At 40.1% G+C, this 19918-nt stretch overlaps 1 protein-coding gene across 1 annotated transcript; it reads right to left on the bottom strand.

Moving 5' to 3' along the window:
- Positions 1 to 5504: 5504 nt before the first annotated feature.
- On the bottom strand, positions 5505 to 19543 carry sfrp5 (secreted frizzled-related protein 5). The gene is made up of 3 exons (XM_072676940.1): positions 18720 to 19543; positions 11462 to 11539; positions 5505 to 6726 (listed from the first exon to the last, which is right to left on the bottom strand). Exons 1-3 carry the CDS (start codon positions 19249 to 19251, stop codon positions 6398 to 6400), a joined length of 939 nt encoding a protein of 312 aa, XP_072533041.1. The 5' UTR covers positions 19252 to 19543; the 3' UTR covers positions 5505 to 6397.
- Between the last annotated feature and the right edge of the window lie 375 nt (positions 19544 to 19918).

The following is a 19918-nucleotide window of genomic DNA, read 5'->3' as shown; positions in this document are numbered from 1 at the left end:
ATAGTACTATTAGTACTATCTGACTTTGAAGCTTGCTTAGAGGAGCTATTTTAAAAAATATAAATCAGAAAAGGTCCTAAACACATTGTCATACAGTCACTAATGCACTCATTAATCTCAATTTATATTCAATATAATCAATATGCACTGTTTTTATTTAAGCCACATAACTCTGAAAAGTGTACCGTTCCTGGACCACTTTTTTACAGACTTTGCCATGTGCTCAGCACGGTCCCGCTACATTCACATACTTATCTCAAACTAGAAGAATTGTTTTGACTTATAACACATCATAGAATAACTATATGTGTTTATTTTACACTCCCATGATTTCTTTGTGGAAAAAAACCCCCACAAAAATCTCATCAAATGTTAATGTTAACATGGTAATTGGACATACCAGGACATTTCTTCAGTGGTTAACTTTGAACTGTGTTCTGTAGAGCAGGAAGGTTTATATGTAACACATTAAAGAGTTAATGCTTGGCTCAAGCACAAGCATCCACTCTTTCCATATCCTCAGCTCCGTTTTTTAACTATTTATTTCTTTGGTTCACGGTCTTCACATGGTGTTAATTTCTGTACACAGAAGGCTTCGTTTAGGTGATGTGCGCTAGGGCCTCGTATTTGACAGGTTATGTTAAACAACATACCCATCAGGTCTACAGCCTGAGACCATCCTTGCACCGCTGTATATAATGGAGCTGCTTTTGTGCTGTCAGCAGTGGGAGATGAGAAACATCCCGTAGATTACTCACACAAACACACCACACAATTAGTTCCCCTTTACATGGCAAAGCTGCTGGTTGCAGCGTCACAAGAGCTTGTTTCAAACCCTGCACAGCTGCCAGAGACAACTTTCCAGTTACATTAGAGTGCTAGAACCGAACAATATACACACACTGCCTAGTGCAGATGACAGTGTGCACTGGCTTTAGTGAAAGACTTACTCATCTGAGTGTGTGTTTGAAACTGCCTAAGCCTTTGGCACTTCCCTCCTCTGAAGCAGCTAATGAGCCATAACATGGTGCTCTTCATGAGCTGCTAAAAAACAGCAAGTTTATATACAGGTCTAATTGCATGCTGGCACAGAGGCACAATGCATGTACAGATAAATGTGTTTAGTGAGAAAACTGTCAACTGATTTAAAGTTTAAGCCTTTTTTTACTGTAAAGCCAAACTGTGAAGTGGTTGGTCATCGCACCTGTACAACTTGTCATTAATTCAAATGTCAATGTAATTACAGTTATGAGCTACAGAGCAATGATTATTAGGCAGTCCGATCTGTGGATATCTGCATGGAACCAGGCTAGCTGTGGACTTTGGGATTTACTAGATATTGGGCGTGCGTACACTGAGACGTGACTGACCAGGGTGATAACAGGTTGGAAATAAATAATGATTTGTTCTCAAGAGCAAAGCATGGGTTGTGAGTGCCATACTGTAAGCCCTGAGGAGGCACTTTTAGGGCAGTACTTCTTGCCAACAATTGCGTAAAAAAAAAAAAAAACTGCTGGAACTGACGTTCTTTGAAATTGATTAATTGGTATCCATTGGAATGCCACAGTATGCACATATGCACTGTACGTGTGGTTGGACATCTATGTGTGTGTTCTGCCCCTATGTCTGGTATAAATCAGTGCAGTCGCCCCAGGAATTTTCCAGGTAACTGCTGAGTGCAGGGAGAGGCTATACAGGACTACCGCATGTGCTGCTCAGACGCTACCTCAACGTGACTTCTCTATGCATCTCACAATATTGACTGAGAAGAAAGTCACAGACGTATGTAGAGAACTTTGCAAATAATTGATTAGAACTGTGCAGGAATCTCTGTTGTCTCTGTCTGTACTGCATTCCTGAAAAGCCCATTTGCTTTTCTAATATCAGCCCCATCATGTCTCATGTCTCTCGGCTGGCCCACTGGCGACTCAACCACCTTGCCATCTGGAAGCACTCTCACCTTCTCATTGGTTGGAGAGGAGCTTCTTGTTTAACCACAGAGCCTTGCGGCCCACGGCGCTGTCATCAGCAAGTCTGCTTGCAGCCAGAGCTACAGATGTTTGGTCAGTGTAATGTATCCCAAGGTGGCATTCTCAGGCCAGACGTTACAAGCTGACTGACCCCTTGCAATTACAAGCTGCTGAAATGCACCAGTAGGTGAACACCCCTTGTGACAGAAGAATGACACAGGATAAGCAGTTGTGCTGAATGGGCATAATGGATAGAGCTGTTATACAGCAATAGAAGGCTAATAACATGGGATGTGTGCTAGAGGAGCATGCGCTAGCCTTCAGCCTTCACTGTTTCAGGGTTGGTAGACCTGCATCATAGCGCATTAAGGAGATCTGTGGGTGGGAATTGGCGATGGCCGAACTGAGAAGAAAATTAGAGGGAAAAAAAAACAGTAGAAAAACAGAAGGCTTATAATTAGGGGGAACCTAAATAGGCTAAGGCTCTCCAAACTCACATGGCTAGCAACTAACAAACCTGTGAAAAGGTGCCTGCTTTTCCTGCAGCAGCAACAGGAGCATACAAAGGCCCTATTCTCCATCCTAGCCAATAGGCCAGAGTGATTATTAGGAAGAGAGAAGGAGAGAAAAAGAGGGAGAGAGAGAATGAAAGGCAAGGAGAGTTCTTGGCGAGGCGCTGCATTCCCCGTGATATTAACCTTCCAGGGAAATCAGTCTGACACAGAAGCTGACGGAGGATCTAAATTACCTTTTGATTGTCTGTGTGACGGCCTGTTTATATTATCGGTCATCTGGCACAATGCGGACCCCTGTTCGGCCCTTCTGCAGTCGTCAGGCTCTTATTAATTATGGTAAGCGACCTTTGAGGAGGTGATGACAGAAGCATGAGGGTCGGGGGCCAGGCCCACAGACAGAAGGCCAGTTTGATGAGCTTCTGTGACTAGGCTCTTCTATGACTAGGCTCATTCTCCGGATGCTCTTTCTCTTTCTGTCTGTCTCTCTAATTTGCTTTCATGGCCCCCTGTTATCCCTTTCTTGCCCTATCCCTTGTCTCTCTCTTCTCGTCCTTTAGCCTTTGATTAACTTTACTTAGCCTCATATGTCTTAAATGATGGTTTATTTTCTTGCATCATTTAAGATTGTGTGAGCAATATCGGTTCTGTTCATGAGTACTGCACTGACATTCAAGGCAAAAGTAAAAGCCATAATGTCACGAGCAAATGACTCCCTAATGTTCGTTCAACATTTTACAGGACAATTTCCGTGTCCTGATTCTGTCTTCGCTGTTACTCCTTTCCTCCTTTTTAAAGATAATTGACATTTCTTTTGGAATATGAACCACCCTTTACAGATATTGCCAAAACCACACGCAACTTCTCAGCAGATTTACATGAAAAAACAAAAATAAATAAAAAAAGAAGATTGCAGATTTTTCCTAAATCCCATGCTTGTATGTCACAGATAATCTATTGCAAATAAATGAAACTAAAGGCTCTGTTTGCATTTTTAGAGAAGTGGTGCTAAAAAGGACCATACAAAAGGCACCGGCGACTTTTCTAAGAACATCTATTGTGTGGGTTTTATAGGTTTTCTGAAATTATAATATAAGAGCTCTATACCAATTAAAACCTAGTCTTAACTGTACATCCTAGCAAAGATTCTCTGAGGAGCCTACTGTATATGTCTAAGAGTGTACAGTGTGAGGTTGCTGTTTTCTGAATGGCTGGCAGACTAGGTCCAGGTTTAGTGTCAGTGCTGGGTACAGCAGTGATCAGTGAATGTGAGGTGTGATGTAAGCTGTGTGGGAATGCAAGTGTGTGCCGATTGACTGCCTGTTTGAACGTGAGCGTGGGAGTGTGTGAGAGTGAGTCAGTCAGGCCAGCAGGCTAATGAGAGGCGCAGGGTCCTGCTGTGAGCCGGGCAGACCTCCCGCAGACATCGGGCCACTGATGACCGATCCTCACACTCAGAATCCCCTGCTCAAACTGCAGACAGAGCCTTAGCTTTTGGTCAGGTCTATGAGACTACTGCCTGCAGGACAACTGCAGCTATTAATCCTGAGATTGCATCTTTCACATGCCTCTGTTCTGGCACTGCTAGTGCTGAGAGCAAACAGATGGAGTGTCAAGCCTTTTCTAATTGTACTGATTCAAACTCTGCTGAGTCTAATTGCCCATTTTAAAGCAGACTATGGTTCATTTCAGTCATTTTATCTTGCTAGTCTTTGTTTTATTACCATCTTTCATCTGATGATTGGTTAATGCAATTATATCTTTGGCAACTATCCCTGTGAAGGGTCCTTTACAGGTCAACCAATGTTTTTTTTGCTTAAAAAAAAAGCACGGCTGATGTATTATGTAAAAGTTGTTATTATTACAAAACATACTGTTTACTCCCCAGTGCTTATAAAGAAGTTAAGCTTCAAACACAGCCCTGTTAAAAAATTAATTATGGCCCATTTTAAACTCATTTACATCAGTGCTGGACCCTCTGGGCCTTCTTGGCCTTCCGAGAAGGGCTATTGATTTCTGAGAACTAGAAAAACATGCTTAATTTTCATTAATGGAATCTCAACTCTTGCTGTGTTTTAATACTCAGGAATAAGGTAACATAGTGAAGTTTTAGGTAAAGAATCTTAACATTACGTTGTCCAAAGAAAATTGTCATTTATAAACTTTTTTCCCAGTAGAATGGATACACCCAGACAAACTCTTCCATTGGTTAGGACTTAGACATGAGTTTGCCTGAAGGTCTGGTATGTCATATTGACTTTTAAGCATAATTAGGCATCAGGAATCAACTGATTATGTTTGGGTTCACAATCAGTGGGAAAATGAGAAACAACGCAACTCTGGACCTTTTGGAAGTCTTGGATACAACACTGCTTGTGCATATGAGCAGTAGCCTAACCTGGTTTTGGTCAGTTGTTTGAAATAGAAAATAGTGGCTGTTAAACTGATGTTAATGTCTGGGCAAACATTGTGTTTTACAAGCTATTTCTTTCATTCATTTAATTTCTGTTCATGTACACCAGCATTAGATTATTACTAACATACAACTCAAAATTGCTTATAGAAGACCACAGACATTTGTATTAAAACAGAGATGTTTTCCCCTTAGTTTTTCTTTAAATGGCCTGAACTGAAGGCCCAGTTTAGTCATGGTTTGCTACTGGTCTACATTGATAGCCTTGAACAGGTTATCCTACCCATTCACCCTGAAGTTTATAGTATTTCAAAATTCTTTAGAAAAGCCAATCAGAAGACTTCATGTACATATATCCGCCTTAAAACACAGTAAACAAAAACTGCATGTTTAATTCTAAATGGCCATGTGAAAATGAATAATAATTATTTTTGGTACAACAAATAAAAACAAAGACATCATCATCAAGTGAACCTCAGTGGGAAAAAACATAGGACATGGAATATATTAGCAAGCAAACAGAATGAGAAAGACTGAAAGACAGAAAAAAGGTGAAAAACAAAGTGTCAAACTATTTTTTAGTATTAATTAATGACAATTCTAGCAAAAGAGATTTTAGAATTTATTTATAAACAGTGAATCCAGATGCTATGTCTGCCAGATGTTGCTTTCATACCATAGAAGTGTATTTAAAGCAGTTGATAATAATTTCAATAAAAAGTGAACATTTGATATAAAAAAATAGTGAAGGATGCCAGTGATCTCACCAGCCAAACTGCTAGGTCAGTACAGAGTCTACGTCCGGCCGGCTGGTGTAAGACACTTGCTCAGGACAGGGAATCGTTCCAGGTGCTGCTCATAGTCCATATGACCAACAATCAGGGACAACTGCAATCAATTATCCCTCTTCCTCCTAGACGTAAACCACATCTCAGGTGGCTCCTGCATTCTAGAAGGTTTTTCATAACCATAATCTTATCTACATAGTACACGGTATACCATTTATTCCCCATATCTACAAAATAAAACACAACAAGAAAACATTAACTGGCAGTATGTTTCCAAAGTGAGTACTCAGCTTTTAGATCAAATATTTGCTTACGGTTTTCCCTCACTCTGACAATAGCACAATCAGCTCAACATGACTTAGACATTTTTCTTATCACTCTTGATAATGTTGTGCCACTCTTTGTGGAACATGTTTACTAACTGTTTAAGTTGGCTTTCCACCTAGTGCAGTTTCTTTGGGAATGAAAATTTAACAAAGAAAATTGAGTTGGTTTCTGCAAAACATGGATGAATGTATTGATCGTGTCAAAAGGATGCATTAAGATCTATATATACAGTGGGCAATAAAAAAAGAAATATAAACATTGCTGTATCAGTATCAGACCATTAGCAGAAGAATTATTCACAAAGGCAGCTTTTGAATAATAAAAAAAGTATGTGCTAGCTGTAGAAATGGACTGGAAGGGTTTGAGAGAGGGTTGTGTGGTCATCGATCACTGGAAGACAGTGTGGTAAGTTGGGCACTGCTGAGACTTCATGAATTTGATGGCATATTTGAGTTCTTTGCTCTTCTTATCCCACTTGTGGATAGACATGAGCAGTAACTGCTGGTCGACCTTGCGGCCCATGATGAGGAAGCTGCTCCCCAGGTTGTCCAGCTGGGAACAAGGGCAGTTTGCTCCATTCTTAAGGTACAATGTCAGCTTCTTCAGGTCTTTTTTACGCAGGATGCCCATCTTCAGAACCTTCTTCTTCTTCTGCGCCGCGATAAGCTTGCGGTCGCCTTTCTCCTTCTTAACTTCTTTGATCTTCATCTTGAGCACTGGAAGGAGAGATGAAAGGATTAGATCTTTTAAAAACAAATGACCTTCACTAAGCCATGAGGACCACTTAATTCCAATGGAAAAAAAGGCCTCGTTTGTGTGTACATGTGCTGCCACTCATCTTTACACATTGGAAAATTTGCAAAATGCTCATGCCCCTTCTGGGGCTTCCAGTATCACACTGGTTCTTCCATTCATTTGTACTAGCTCAAGCAGCAAGACATTTCACAACAAGCGCACAGGAAGAGCCTGGGCTATCCCATTCAGCGGAATACTTTACACCTCCCAAGAGGAGCATCATTTAACCATGGACGGCACTAATTGCAGTCACCCGGGAGAGGACGGAGAGGCGAATGGAAAGTTTCAAAGACAGATGTGAAACAGCCCCTCAGTGGCCCTAACACATCCCCACCTCATTCACGGCTGTTAGAGCTTCCAGCCCTAGTGGTAGCATAGAAAGGCCCTTGCCAAAGAAAATGATAAATGCTGCATTGCAAAATGTATAATACAGTATTATAAATGCTCACTTGAGATGCAATCATGCAAGTAAATGCTCTGTTTTTGACCATGAGAGGGAATAAAAAAATCAGATCTTTGTTTTCTTTCAAGCAATTCCTGATCTGAATACATACATTTTCTAACAATTGAGACTAAACTTGCTATCCATAATTAGCAACATTATAGAAGTTGATGTATTGTTCACTTAGAGACGAGACACTTTTACCCACATGCTCAATATTTAAACCCACAGTATGAATTTCCAGAATGAACACTGATCTCTGACAAAAATGTGGCACATAATAAGTCTGGGATGTTTCAAATCATTATCTGTTCAAGCCTATCTTGCATACATACATATAGCACAGATACATGCACCTACAATAGCTCTGCCTGCTAGCTGTCAGAGCAAGTTTAAGTGGCTTCACCCAGGCATTCATACATTTCCAGCTTTGGCAGTCCGAGAGGTTTGGCAACAGCATAAATATTATTCCAACAGCAATGTTTTGGCCAGAATCATCAGACAGAGAGAATGCAAATAACGGAAAAGAAAATAGCACGATTAACCAAAAAAAAATAAAAAAATAAAAGCCAATTAAAGAGCACATGCTGAAGCTCCCACACAGACAGTATGTGGGCTAAGAAGTTCTCAAGCACTGGAGAGAACAGAGCAGGACCATCTGGGTGGCACAGTGACCGATCACACTTAACACTAAACACTGACCAAGTCAGGGATACTTCTACAGTTTCACATACACTTTATAAAAAGGGTTCTTTAGGAAATGTTTGTTTTTCCAGGGTTTTTTTTTGCAAAGGCCGTTTCCCCAACAGAACCATTAATGGAATTCTCAATTCATTCACATGTTCTTCAAATAAAAGAGAAACATCTTGTAGAAAAAAGGTAAAGCACCAGAAAGGGTTCCTTTTTTTCCTAGAACCATTTTCAGAACTATATAGAACTCTTTTTGTTTGTGTGTATTGATGGGGAATGTGTTGTATCCAGAATTTGGGCACTTTTTGTCAAATCACATTGATTTTCTAAATGTAAATAAGTTCACATCCTTTGGAGCATCGGTCTCCAACCCTGAACTGGGTGAGCTACCTTCCCACAGACTTTGGATCCAACCATAATCCACCCTACCTGATCCAACTAAATTACTGCCTTCTGAAGTTTTATTAGCTGACTGAGGTTTGTTAAATTTGGGTTGGAGTTGAAACCTGCATGAAGGTAGCTTTCTAGGAGGAGGGTTGGAGACCCAGTGCTCTTACACACAATTACTGTTTATTTGCTTGAATTTATACATTTTTGGAAAAATGCATGATGTGAAAAGGTTATAGCCCATTTCTAAAATAATAATAAAATTGGATTTAATAATTATTTTTTCCATTTAGAAAATCACAAAAATGTGTTGGTATTTAAAGAATATTTTAAAGGGTTTGGATATAGCACCATCTAAAGTTTTGCTATTGCCATAGAACCTTTTTGGTACTATACAGAACCCTTACTGCAGTTGCAGAGTGGGGTTACTGAATACATATATTGCATTGTGAATACATTAACTAACCTTGTGCACACATTTGACATCTGATTTTGGTGCTTGCCCTTAAGCCATATTGCTATTGAATGGTAGCTTGCCTGGGCAACATCGTTGTGACAAGCTGAACCCACTTTATAAACAAGAACTGGTCTAAATTGCAGGCGGTAGGTCTGACGGGTGGCTGAATGCAGGTAAGGAGGGGTATTCACCTTGATCTAAAACAGATCCCACTCTTTAAGAGGCTTTGAGGAAATATAGAAACTGTGCTAACACCCAGGAGTTTGGTTAGCTTTTATCAAAACGTACTGCACATACACCGATTTTGCCATTTGTGAATAACAATCTGGCCTTAAAATTTCTTGAAGCTGAGTCATGTCCATATGAGTTTTGCCAGTAGGCCTATCTCTGTAAATCTCTATGCATCAGTTAGCACTTAGTTGTTGATGTGCTTATTTGAAGACACAACTTTGGACTTGTTTTAGACTTTCAAAAACAAATGGAGATAGAAAGAACATCAAGAACCAAATCTTGACTATGCTCCCATTTTTCTTGTGGTCCTCAGCCAACAAAACTATTAAAAAGAAATTCATTTTGGAGAGAACATTAAAGCACATAGAAAACAAATGAGAGACCAGTGAGGGTGAGCAAATGACTAATGCAGTACATGAACCTATGTATATTTATACTGAAGTCATTCTTGGCAACCTGACAGCTATACCTCTGTACAGCACATTCTGCTGTGATCATCTCTGGATTCTGTTCAGATCTAAAGCCTGTCTGCACCCAACCACAGATGAGTGGAAATCTTCTGCCTGCATATGCAGTTGTATTTTACACTAATTAGTCACTTATTATGTGAGGTTTTCTGTAGCATTCAGGCCATAGAAGTGGCAAAAAAACTATCTACAATCTGAATCTGGAAATGCATTTGATGTTTCTCCTTTTAGAAAGACAAATGACATAAAATGACAAAGAAGGGGTTTTAACTGCTACTAGTTAACTAGCGTGTCTATGGTGTTATTCTATCCCAACTGTGTAAGAAGAATAGGCTAAATGTGTGATTTGACATAAGCATCAAGAATGCAGTTAATTAGTTAGTCAGTCAATCAGGTATTTATCCAATTGGGTTAATTAGTTAGTTGATATTCAAACTTTTTTTAATCAATGACCTTCCTTATGTTAACATGGACTGTTCTGTAAATCCGTAACAGCTTTCTCAACCATAAACACAATTACTGTGCTTTTCATTCTGTTGATGATAATTGCCCAGTGACATTCAGAGTCAAATCATGTATAGTGCTGACCATAGTGAATTTTGTGATATTGTGTCATAGTTTATCACAGTGTAACATTTTTTATTATTATTTTAAAGATTTTAAGTAACTCCATATCATACAGTACAGTTCAAGCATATGCTTTCACAAACTTGTCAGGTTCATTAGAAACAGCTACACGCATTCATAATAAGTGCGAATTATGTATAAAGAAAAAAAAATTGCCATGCATTAGTCACGTAATTGATCGCAAAACAAATAAGTAAGATAAAACATGATAATATTAATGTTGTTCAGGGGCCAATGAATAAACAGAGACAAGTTCTCTTTCACTCGTTGCCTTCATAGCACTTAAGTATGGGTCTTAAATCAAGTGATAAGTGTGCTGGCTGTCTAGCATCCACAGAAGCACTGAACATTATTGCCCTGAGGAAGTTGGAAGCAATGCTGCACTAATAAAAAATCCACAACATCCTTTTTTTTTATTTGTACAAAGATTCGATGTACCAGAATATTAAAATGAATGCCATTCAGAAGATAGTACTTAAAATTAACTGATTGGGCTTGGAGGGAGGGGGGTGTCAAAAACAACTAAAATATTTACTTGTTGGCAGTGGCAAATGTTTCTTAAATAAGGTCACGTTCCCTCCTAATTTCAACAAGAGCAGTCAATCCTCCCACTCAACATGCTGGTGAGGGTAATTTGTCATACTTAAGTGGCTACATACAAAAGGAAAGTCTCCATCCAAATGAAACACACTTCACAGCCAAAGACAACTGAAGGATGAATGAAGCAGCTTTATTTTAAAATGGTCTGGTCTCTTTAGGTTAGGCCACTCCAGTGGCTTTCAGGTTTGTAGATGTTTAGTCAGAAAGCTCTAAAAGATCTACCTCTGATAGGTCAATGAGAGGCATTCCAGAGTTTGAGGATACTCAGATCTCAAGTAACTGGGTATTGACTGACTGATTGATTGATTGCCCTCTGCTCACAGATCACACACCCTGTAACATACACTACAGTATATTTTACTTATGCAATCCACATTCCAAACATGACTGAACTGAACCGGACTTTCAAATGTGTTATTCGGTATTATTGATATGCTCAAATAGGTGTAGAAAAACCTCTGTTGGCTTTATACTGTATATGGTGACATTTTTTTTTTTTCAGCTCTAAAGTGGATGCTTTCCCACACATCAAAGTTCTCCAGTCCACCTGAATGCTGCCAAATTACAAGACTTATGCAGACAGGCAACTGTTGTCATTTTTCTAGCCTATTTTTGCTATCAACACAGCATTCCGCTGCTCAGTGCTTTTCCCACTAGTATCTAATCACCACCCAACCTCTGGTTTAGCTTGATTTCTCCACATATTTGTCTCTCTGTGTGTGTTTGTGTTTATGCAGTGTTGGAATCTTACTTACCAAAATCACTGGCACAGAAGTGTTCCATTACTGTTTCAGACTTCAGCTCATTGTCGCAAGGTGGACATGCTTTGGAAACTGCCGGGAAAGAACAAAACAAGAAGAAAGACAACAGATTATTTGACAAAGAGTGCCTTGATAGCCCTCATTAGTTTAACATTTTTGTGATTTCAATAATCCATTGTCTTTATTTCAGTCTCACGCAGGCCTAACACAATGCTAGGTCTTGTGTGACACAGCTGGAGAGAGACATAGGCCTACAGTAATGCGCACTGAAGCACTAAGCACTTTGTAAGCACTTTGTAAATTCCGTCTTGTCACATGCTATTTTCTGCAGGGAGGATATGTCGAGCAGGACTCTGCCGCAATGTTTGCATTGCAATTAAGGCGATGAAAATGTTTGAATGTAGATATCTGTATATTTTTAGTGAACAGACATGGCAAAGGTCTTTTGGGGAAAGGCCCCCTTATCTGAATTCAACTGAATAGTGGCAAGTTATCCACCAAAGACTGAAGTTCTAATGCTTTCCCGGGGAACCCTCATCCAGAAAAAAATGTGACACATACTGAATGAGAAGTGAACCTATCATCCTCTTTAGATCTCAGTCACAGTCCCAGATCACAGATCTTGCTAATAATATTTAAACCATAATATGCAACTGTAAAATCCATCCGAGCTCTTGCACTTTACTAGCATGCAGGCGACTGTGACTCCTAGCCTGTTGTGCTTTCACAGCTCTCTTTGTGTGCGTATGCATTCTAATGCAGTCTCTAATGTGTGCAGAGAGCAAGGGGAGGCATGCAGGGCACACTAACTCTGCTGCTCTCACACAGAGGCTAAAGGCCAGTGCTAATGGTGCTTAATCCATAGCTTTCAGAGTAATGAGTGCGACCACTTCTGGCAATTGGTTCTTTGATTTCCTCAGTGTGAAGGAAAAGTCATGCACTTCCTCTTATTACACAAAGACAAGCAGATCCTGACAAGCAAATGCACCTATAAACACTTGGATGATGACTTTCTACAAAAATGTGGGTTGTTCCAGGCCATTGGTGTGAAAGTGGTAGTCTGCCAAATCCATAATGTTGTAGAGTACGGGCCTGCCAGAGTCGAACAGCTCAAGTTGAGCTAATGCAAAGAGGCACTGTCCTACTTATGTAGTGTAGTAGCCAGAGGTTGTCAGCACAGTCCTGAGCTTTAATAGACTTTAACAAAGATTGACCAAAATACATTTGGCCTCCTAAAATCTCAGGACATGGTGGAAAAACAGGATTTCTTTCTGGTGGGCATGGGAAAAGATTTCAAATCTTAATGTGTAAATTCAAAACATGTCCTAACGGTTCATAAGAAACTTTTTTCAACTTTAAATGAAGCAACATATAATCACTATAATTGCTACTGGGCTCCCCCTATGGCTGGGAAGTTTAATCGACTTTTACACCACTATCGTAAATACAACGTTTAAAATGATTTGCTTTCACAAATATGTAAAATTGAGTTATGAACCAAAGTGCAGTTCTCACAAGTTACAAAGCGCTGTAGCAGCGCTCCTAACCCGGAGTGGCAATGACAGAGACTGCTTTTCTTCTTTTCATTCAGTGTACCATCAAAATGGCTTTGAAGCTTTTATTTTGCGGTAAAATTGCAATGCTGTTTAACAATGACAGTGCTTAAAACAATGCTTTAAATAGGTTTGTCTCACTGGCATCTCATTTCTAAACAGCCTTTTTAAAGAGTCATTCATTGAAAGGTTTCTTAAAGAACCCAAAGTGATTTTTCTATGATATCGCTCCAAATAATCATTTTTAAAAGCTTAGGAAAGGCATCAATTATGGAGGAAACAAGCAGTTATTATTTTTTAATTATTGTTCATTATTATTTTTGAGTCTTTGAGCCCCTGAGCCCACTAAAAACACTAACAGGCTTTAAAGAATAACTTAATAATCTGTTTCTTTGAGTTTGACCTTTCCTCTAGCTGCTTCCTTTATTGCTAATGCCAGCAGTATGAGTGTTGCATGGTCCGTTCATGGACCTTTAGGTGTCCTATCACCTCATTGATCTACTAAACAAGAAGGAGTTTGGAGCTTTGCAGGATGTGGCCAGTGAGGATTTGCAAAAGTTACCTCTTAAAACAGCTAAAAATACAGAAACCCATGTCACGAGCAGACTGCTCAGACTGAACAAACCACAATTCCTTGTAATATGTTGCATAGCAAGTCGCATAAGGTTCTTCTTGAAAATACTGAGTGCTGTGCTTTTTTCACACTGCACTGCTTGTGCTGCTTCTGAATAAATGTGATTTTGTCATTTGCTCACCACAACTTCTACAACCTTTCTCTCCAGCTATGACAACAGAAACGGCTGGTGGCAAGCACTTACACGGTTCCCTGCCTGATTCCCCCTTGCAGGTTAAAAAGCGAGGGTCAGGGTTTATCGCCCCAGTCACAAGAGCAACCACGGCGGAAGATAATACGGAGGGTCAAAGTTCAGCAGGCTTCAGTGCTTGAGATGGTGGGGAATCGAACCCCCTCCGTGTGCACTAACCAGCCATTGGTGCAAGAGCACCAATTCTCATACATTCCCTTTCTGAAAGTGCTGCTAGCCTGTGGGTCAGGGATGTGATTGTCTGCCAATCACACTCTTTTTGAACGACGAGAACTCTGGGACCGAGAGCCACATACTTGAAGCTGTAACGTCTTATTTGAACTGCAGAGTAATTTATTCACTTTTGCAGGGTGGTTTATTGGCAGGCTGCCTTCTTGAAGCAGAGCCAAGGCATGTGTCTGAAGAGCAAGCACTGGGAATTCTGCAAACTGAGTTTCTGTGTGTGCTGCGGATTTACTGATTGACTCACATTAGTAGGCTGACACAAGTTATTTACAACTTATGTAGTCAAAGCTGTCCTGACTTTATTTTTCTGTATATCTGTCATTTACACATTACACACATAATGCATTATTGACAACACTTCACTGAAGGTTGGAGTTCAAAAGGCTACACAGCACCTACATAACCCTTTATGCCAATATATATGAACCTTCCTGAATATTTGATATTCCAAAAAAACATCAGTTCTACTGACTTAAATATGGACAAAATCAGGTTTTATTAGAACTGACACTTGTTGAAATTACCCGTTATAAATGTTTACGTGAGTTTATATCAGTGGTCGTGTAGTCTAACATAGTCAGTGAATGCTGCCATTCAGTAAAGTGTTACTAACAGGGTGCTAAAGTCAAGCTAATAATTTAACCCATTTAATCCCAGGCGAATTACTCAGTTACAACTGCCTTTTATACAGCAACTATTATCACTTATTAATTACTGAGAAGCTTATTCTGACTGAGACCGAAAACTGCCTCAGTCTTCAACCCTATGATGGTTACTTAGTGTTTAAGGGGTTAATAGGGGTTAAGCTTGCAATAACAGCTGCGCTAGTGGTTTATGAAAAGCTAAAGAACCTCTTAAAGCTACACGATGCAGAACATGTTGTAATATATACTTGCTGAACTCAATACAGAATACAGTGAAAAAAAAATCCTTGCTTGATTACTGAAAACCTCATTTAAAATAAGATTTGATTTGAATGATCAAGTATTCGCCACTGCTGCCTCTCTTTGTTTATAACAGATTTCTTCTGAAAAATGAAACCTGATGAAACAAGCTTGTCAAACGCTGAGAAGTCTCAGCACAAAACTATAGCCAACCCACAGTTTACTGGGACATTTCCTGCTGGCCCCTGTGCAGTGAGCAGTGAGCCTTAAGGATGTTTGGGAGGGATTTAAGAAATCGGGTATAATTTTAGGACTGTCACTGAGTGTGTCATTGAGGCAGAATGCGGTTTGTTGGCCTGTTCTCCATTGTCAAACTGAAGCCAAAGGTCTTCACTCAAGACTCAGCGTCTTTTTAGGCCTTTTTCAGGGAGTGATTGCATATAAGATTTTTTTTTGTTGTTGAGGGAAAGCGTTCCATTTAGACTACTCCGAGGTCATAATTTTATGGCTCATTTGGACCCTTAAAGTTATGAGCAGTAACACATATGACATAAAACATTACTACGCTGAAGATGAAATATGGCGTGTAATTTATGTCACAAATCCCAACACATCTGTTTAAATGTGCACAGTGCATAGACAGAGGCTGGTTTAAATATCTCCCCTTGAGCGACCCCCTAGGGGTCCTAAAAACACAGTGCTCCTGCATTCACTGGGATCCTATAAATAATTGAAAATACATTCTCTAAAAAAGATCGAAAGTGCTCTCCATAGTCCATTCTGATGTCGTCCCCGAGTGCTTGTGGCTTACTTCAACCAAAAGAATTAGCTGAGTACACTACAATACAGGACAGCTACTGAAAGTAATACCAGCCCCAACCACATAGCCTACATGTCATTTAGCAGTTGTTTGGACATGATAGCTCTTGCAGTTTAACCCTTGAATCTTAAAAATAAATGTGTTTGTTTGGTTCCCTAAAGAACCTTTCACCAATTTGTAACTGAGTAACTGAGCTTGAAGAACCCTTGGGAAACCATTGAAATTAAGCTAAGAACCACTGAGGAACCTTTATATTCGATCACGCCTCTTCACTATTACTGCTGATAAAAACAAGTCACCCAACCAACGGTAAATTGATGACTCGGTGCCTTAACAGTAGGTCACTTTTGTTACTCAGTCAGTTTGGCTCCAGATTAGAAAGACCAAGCCTTGTGTCTCACTTTTGAAAAATGCTTCTCTGTTAGAGTAATTAATGTCTGAAGAAAGCCCCTCGCTTTGTTCCTTCACTGTAGAAATGCCATTTACCAGAATGTATCCATCATTTAGCCATGGCAGTCTCTAGATACCAACTCAGAAACATGGATCCTGGCTGTGAAACAGCCTCCCAGGACTTCACCTTGGACCACAGAAGAGAAAAAAAAAATCCTGTGCTTTCCTCAGGCTGCTCCTAGCTGTGCTCTTCTTGCTTGTGCCTTCTGGTAACAGTCCAGACCTGGCCATGTCAAGTGTGTTTGTGTTGCCATGCTATCTGCAGACTCCTGTTTCAGATCACTGTGCACCCTTACCAAAACAGACATTGATGCGAGCCTTTGGCTGCTCTCCAGCTGTGAGGTGGAAAGTGAATTTTACTCTGTTCTGCTACTTTCCACACAACCACTCGAACCGTGCATTATCATGTAATTGCAGAATGGCTGCAGTGTTAACTGGGCCTCATAGCATAGAAGTAGCAAGGAAAGCACTTACTGACACTGGACGACTGGACAATTATGGTTATGTGGTCGACATCTTAGGGGATTCTGGACAGTATTTAAGTTGAACTACTGTTACAATAGAAGCCACTTAGAGTAGAGGTAGAGTTTTATAGCCCAAAAAAGCCAAACACAGAATTATATTTTTTCATAGCTCTTTTTGAACTAGAAACCATTCTAGCTCACCAGAATGTTGATGGAGCCCTATGTTAAACAGTAAAGCCAGTGAGAACGATATTGCCCTGAGGGAAAACTCGTTACATGCTCTTGCCTTTTGTCAGCCAGTTCACACACATGCATTTAAACTTAAATCCTTACTTCATTTGACCTCACTCTTTAAAGACTGTTACTAAAGTAAAATAGAAGTTATAATAGTATAATTTGTTGCATATCATCGCTGTAATGCAATATATATATATATATATATATATATATATACACAAAAGAATTGCCAACTTTACAGGATAAAGAAAAAACTGTTCTCTTTTTTAGAAGTTAATGTAAAAAATTTTGATTTTGAAGCATTTCTATTTCTATTGAAGAGATTATTAGCAAAAAAAAAAAAAAAAAAAACGGTTTTTGCCAATAAAGTTTGTCCAGTACAGTAGCGATATGTATATATATGCAAAAAATCTATATGCACAGTCAATTAGATCAGTGCAACTGCAAGAAAAGTAAAGTGTTTAATGCATAAACAATATAAAATAAACAACAGAATCCCACAGATGTTTTCCAGTTTGTAGCCCTGTCTTTCACTTTGTGGACACTGAACAGGAGGACGTTTGTTTCTCGGAGTGTCTCCATGTTTAGTATTCTGTATGATCTCAGCGCTTAAAGCAAGAAAGAAATGCTGATTCAGAGGGCTCCCCTCTCAATTAAAAGAGAAGAGTGCTCTGTGCACGTCTTTCATTTGGGCTGAGTTTCTTTTATCTTCTTTGTTTTATTTTTCATGTTTGCAAATTATCTAAATATCGACCCAAGAAGAACACACCTCTCTAACCTTCCCATGACTATATACTGTCACTCTAATTCTGCCCACTCTTTATCTCGCCATTCTTTCACAGACAGTTCTTCTGTCCTCAATGGCTTGAACTAATGTACGGCCATACAGACTAATTAGTGATCCACAGTAATTGGCTCCCTGGCTAATTGGCTACATAACTGCCAGATTAAACAAAAGAAGAGAAAGGCCAGACACAACAGGAATTACCCCTTCACATTCCAAATGAGATTTGGCTTTTAGATAGTGAAAGCTCAAAGTACTTACTGTCTTTCAGAGTGTACAGTGAATACCCTCACTTCACTTTCTCAAGACACTCACAGTTCACAAAGAGAAGATTTATAGTAAAAAAAAGAAGGCACATTTTTTGTCTGTATAAGCAAATTTGAACCAGAGTTTTCAGATTCTGTGTTTTAACTACCACTTTCACACTGTTCAGAACAATATTCATAGTGTTGAGTAACTTTTATAGAATAAATCTGAATTTTTAAGGACATTTTCTTTGGCTTCTTATGTAAATATTTGCCAGTCACTTTTTTAATGTTCTTAAACTCTTAAAAAGCCAGAGGTATTGTTACAAACTCCTATTAGCAAAGAATAGGCCTACTGGTTTGTACAGAAGTTCCTGTTGTTACTGTGTAATATGCCTTTATGTGTAATAATCCTTGGAGTGTTAATGGGTTAAATGCAACTACAAAATAAGGATGTTTTAAATATTTTATTAAAAGGTTAAAATTGCGCGGGAATTGCTTTTTAAACCTTTGTGTCCTATATTTATTATTATGTATGAATATTTCCTATATAAACTTTACCTTACAATTACAAGCATCTTGCTTAACCCTTCATGGGTTTTGTATGGTTACTTCCTATGGTTCCTATGGTTACTTCTTAGTAATTATATGGATTTCAGTAATCAATGCATTTCAGTTGTCTACATTAAGTTATCTATCCCAGCAGGTGTAAATGTTTGTGACTAAGCATTTCTGTAACTAATGTTGGTATGCTCCATTAACCTACCTGGAGTCTGAGTGGCATGGTTCATAGAGAACTGCATGGTGATACAGAGGTCGTTATCAAAGGGGAATTTTTCGCACTGGAGCATCTCTGGCCAGGGAAAACCGTAGGTCTCCATGACAGGAGCACAGCTGTCCCTGACGGCCTCGCAAAGGGAGCGGCAGGGGTAGATGGGCCGGTCCAGGCAGACTGGAGCGAACAGTGAGCACAGGAACACCTGCGTGTCAGCATGGCACCGTTTGGCCAGCAGGGGCACCCAGCTACCCGCTTGCTGCAGCACCTCGGGCATGGTCTCGTGGTCCAGCAGGTTGGGCAGCCGCATTTTCTTGTAGCCCACAGTGTAGCAGAGGCGCAGGTCCACCGGGATGTCCACACACTGTGGCTGCTTGGCATAGACCCGGCCGTTGTGGAAGTTGTCAGACTGCCAGCTGTAATAGTCATACTCTTCCGCGGAGGCAACTAAGGTGATGAAGAAGAGTCCTAGTGCCAATGTCAAAACCCTGGCCGTACACACCTGTTTCTTCTGACCGGCCATGCTGCTGAAGTTCTTGTATAAGTAAGAGGGTAAAGGGATGAGTTGTACAAAATTAAAAAAAAAAAAAATCAATAATCCTTTTCTTCTTCTAGGAGTAGATGATGATGAAAATGCTCTTAAATGTGTCCCCTTTTGCTTCAGTATTGTCCTGTTAATCTTCCACTCTAGGAGGCTCCTGACCTTCAGTGCTTTAGGTGGCTTTAAGAAGCTCGCACTGCTGTGCTCTTTTCTAGTCTAACTGAGGTGCGCTTAAAGTATATGAAGGAGTGGATTGCTGGCCTTACCAGCCGACAGCCCCCTAGCAAAGCTGCAAGTCCACACCACCTCCCACAGGCTTCTCCTGTCCTCAGTAAACCCCGCCTACCCAAACCACAGCCAACTGCTATGCAGTGGGCGGCACCCCGGCCTGCACTGGCAATCCCCCACAGTCCGGACACTCCTACAGGCAGTCACACAGTCTGGCCTGCAGCACAGTGTGTGTGGAGTGTGCTCAGCCCGCTGCTCGTACTTACTTGCACACACACTTATCCACCCACACACACACATACTTATTCTCCCCTTGCTTTTCAGGTTACCGTTTAGTAGGAAGTAAAGCATGTGGAGAGAGCAGTGCTTTTTTAGGGTATTGAGATTCAGCACAGCTACAGGTGGTCAGGACGTTTGGCCA

This window comes from Salminus brasiliensis, chromosome 4 (assembly GCF_030463535.1).
Source record: "Salminus brasiliensis chromosome 4, fSalBra1.hap2, whole genome shotgun sequence".
NCBI lineage: Eukaryota > Metazoa > Chordata > Actinopteri > Characiformes > Bryconidae > Salminus > Salminus brasiliensis.
The sequence above is the reverse complement of the archived record's forward strand: the minus strand, read 5'-3'. Positions and strand labels throughout refer to the sequence as shown.

What these genes read in the sequence shown, in the direction of transcription:
- sfrp5 (XM_072676940.1), bottom strand. Translation starts at nt 19,251, where the DNA reads ATGGCCGGTCAGAAGAAACAGGTGTGTACGGCCAGGGTTTTGACATTG. An exon ending in CCATGCCACTCAGACTCCAG is followed by an intron (nt 11,540 to 18,719) that starts GTAGGTTAATGG and finishes CTTTCCCGGCAG; the next exon opens with TTTCCAAAGCATGTCCACCT. An exon ending in CTTCTGTGCCAGTGATTTTG is followed by an intron (nt 6,727 to 11,461) that starts GTAAGTAAGATT and finishes CTCTCCTTCCAG; the next exon opens with TGCTCAAGATGAAGATCAAA.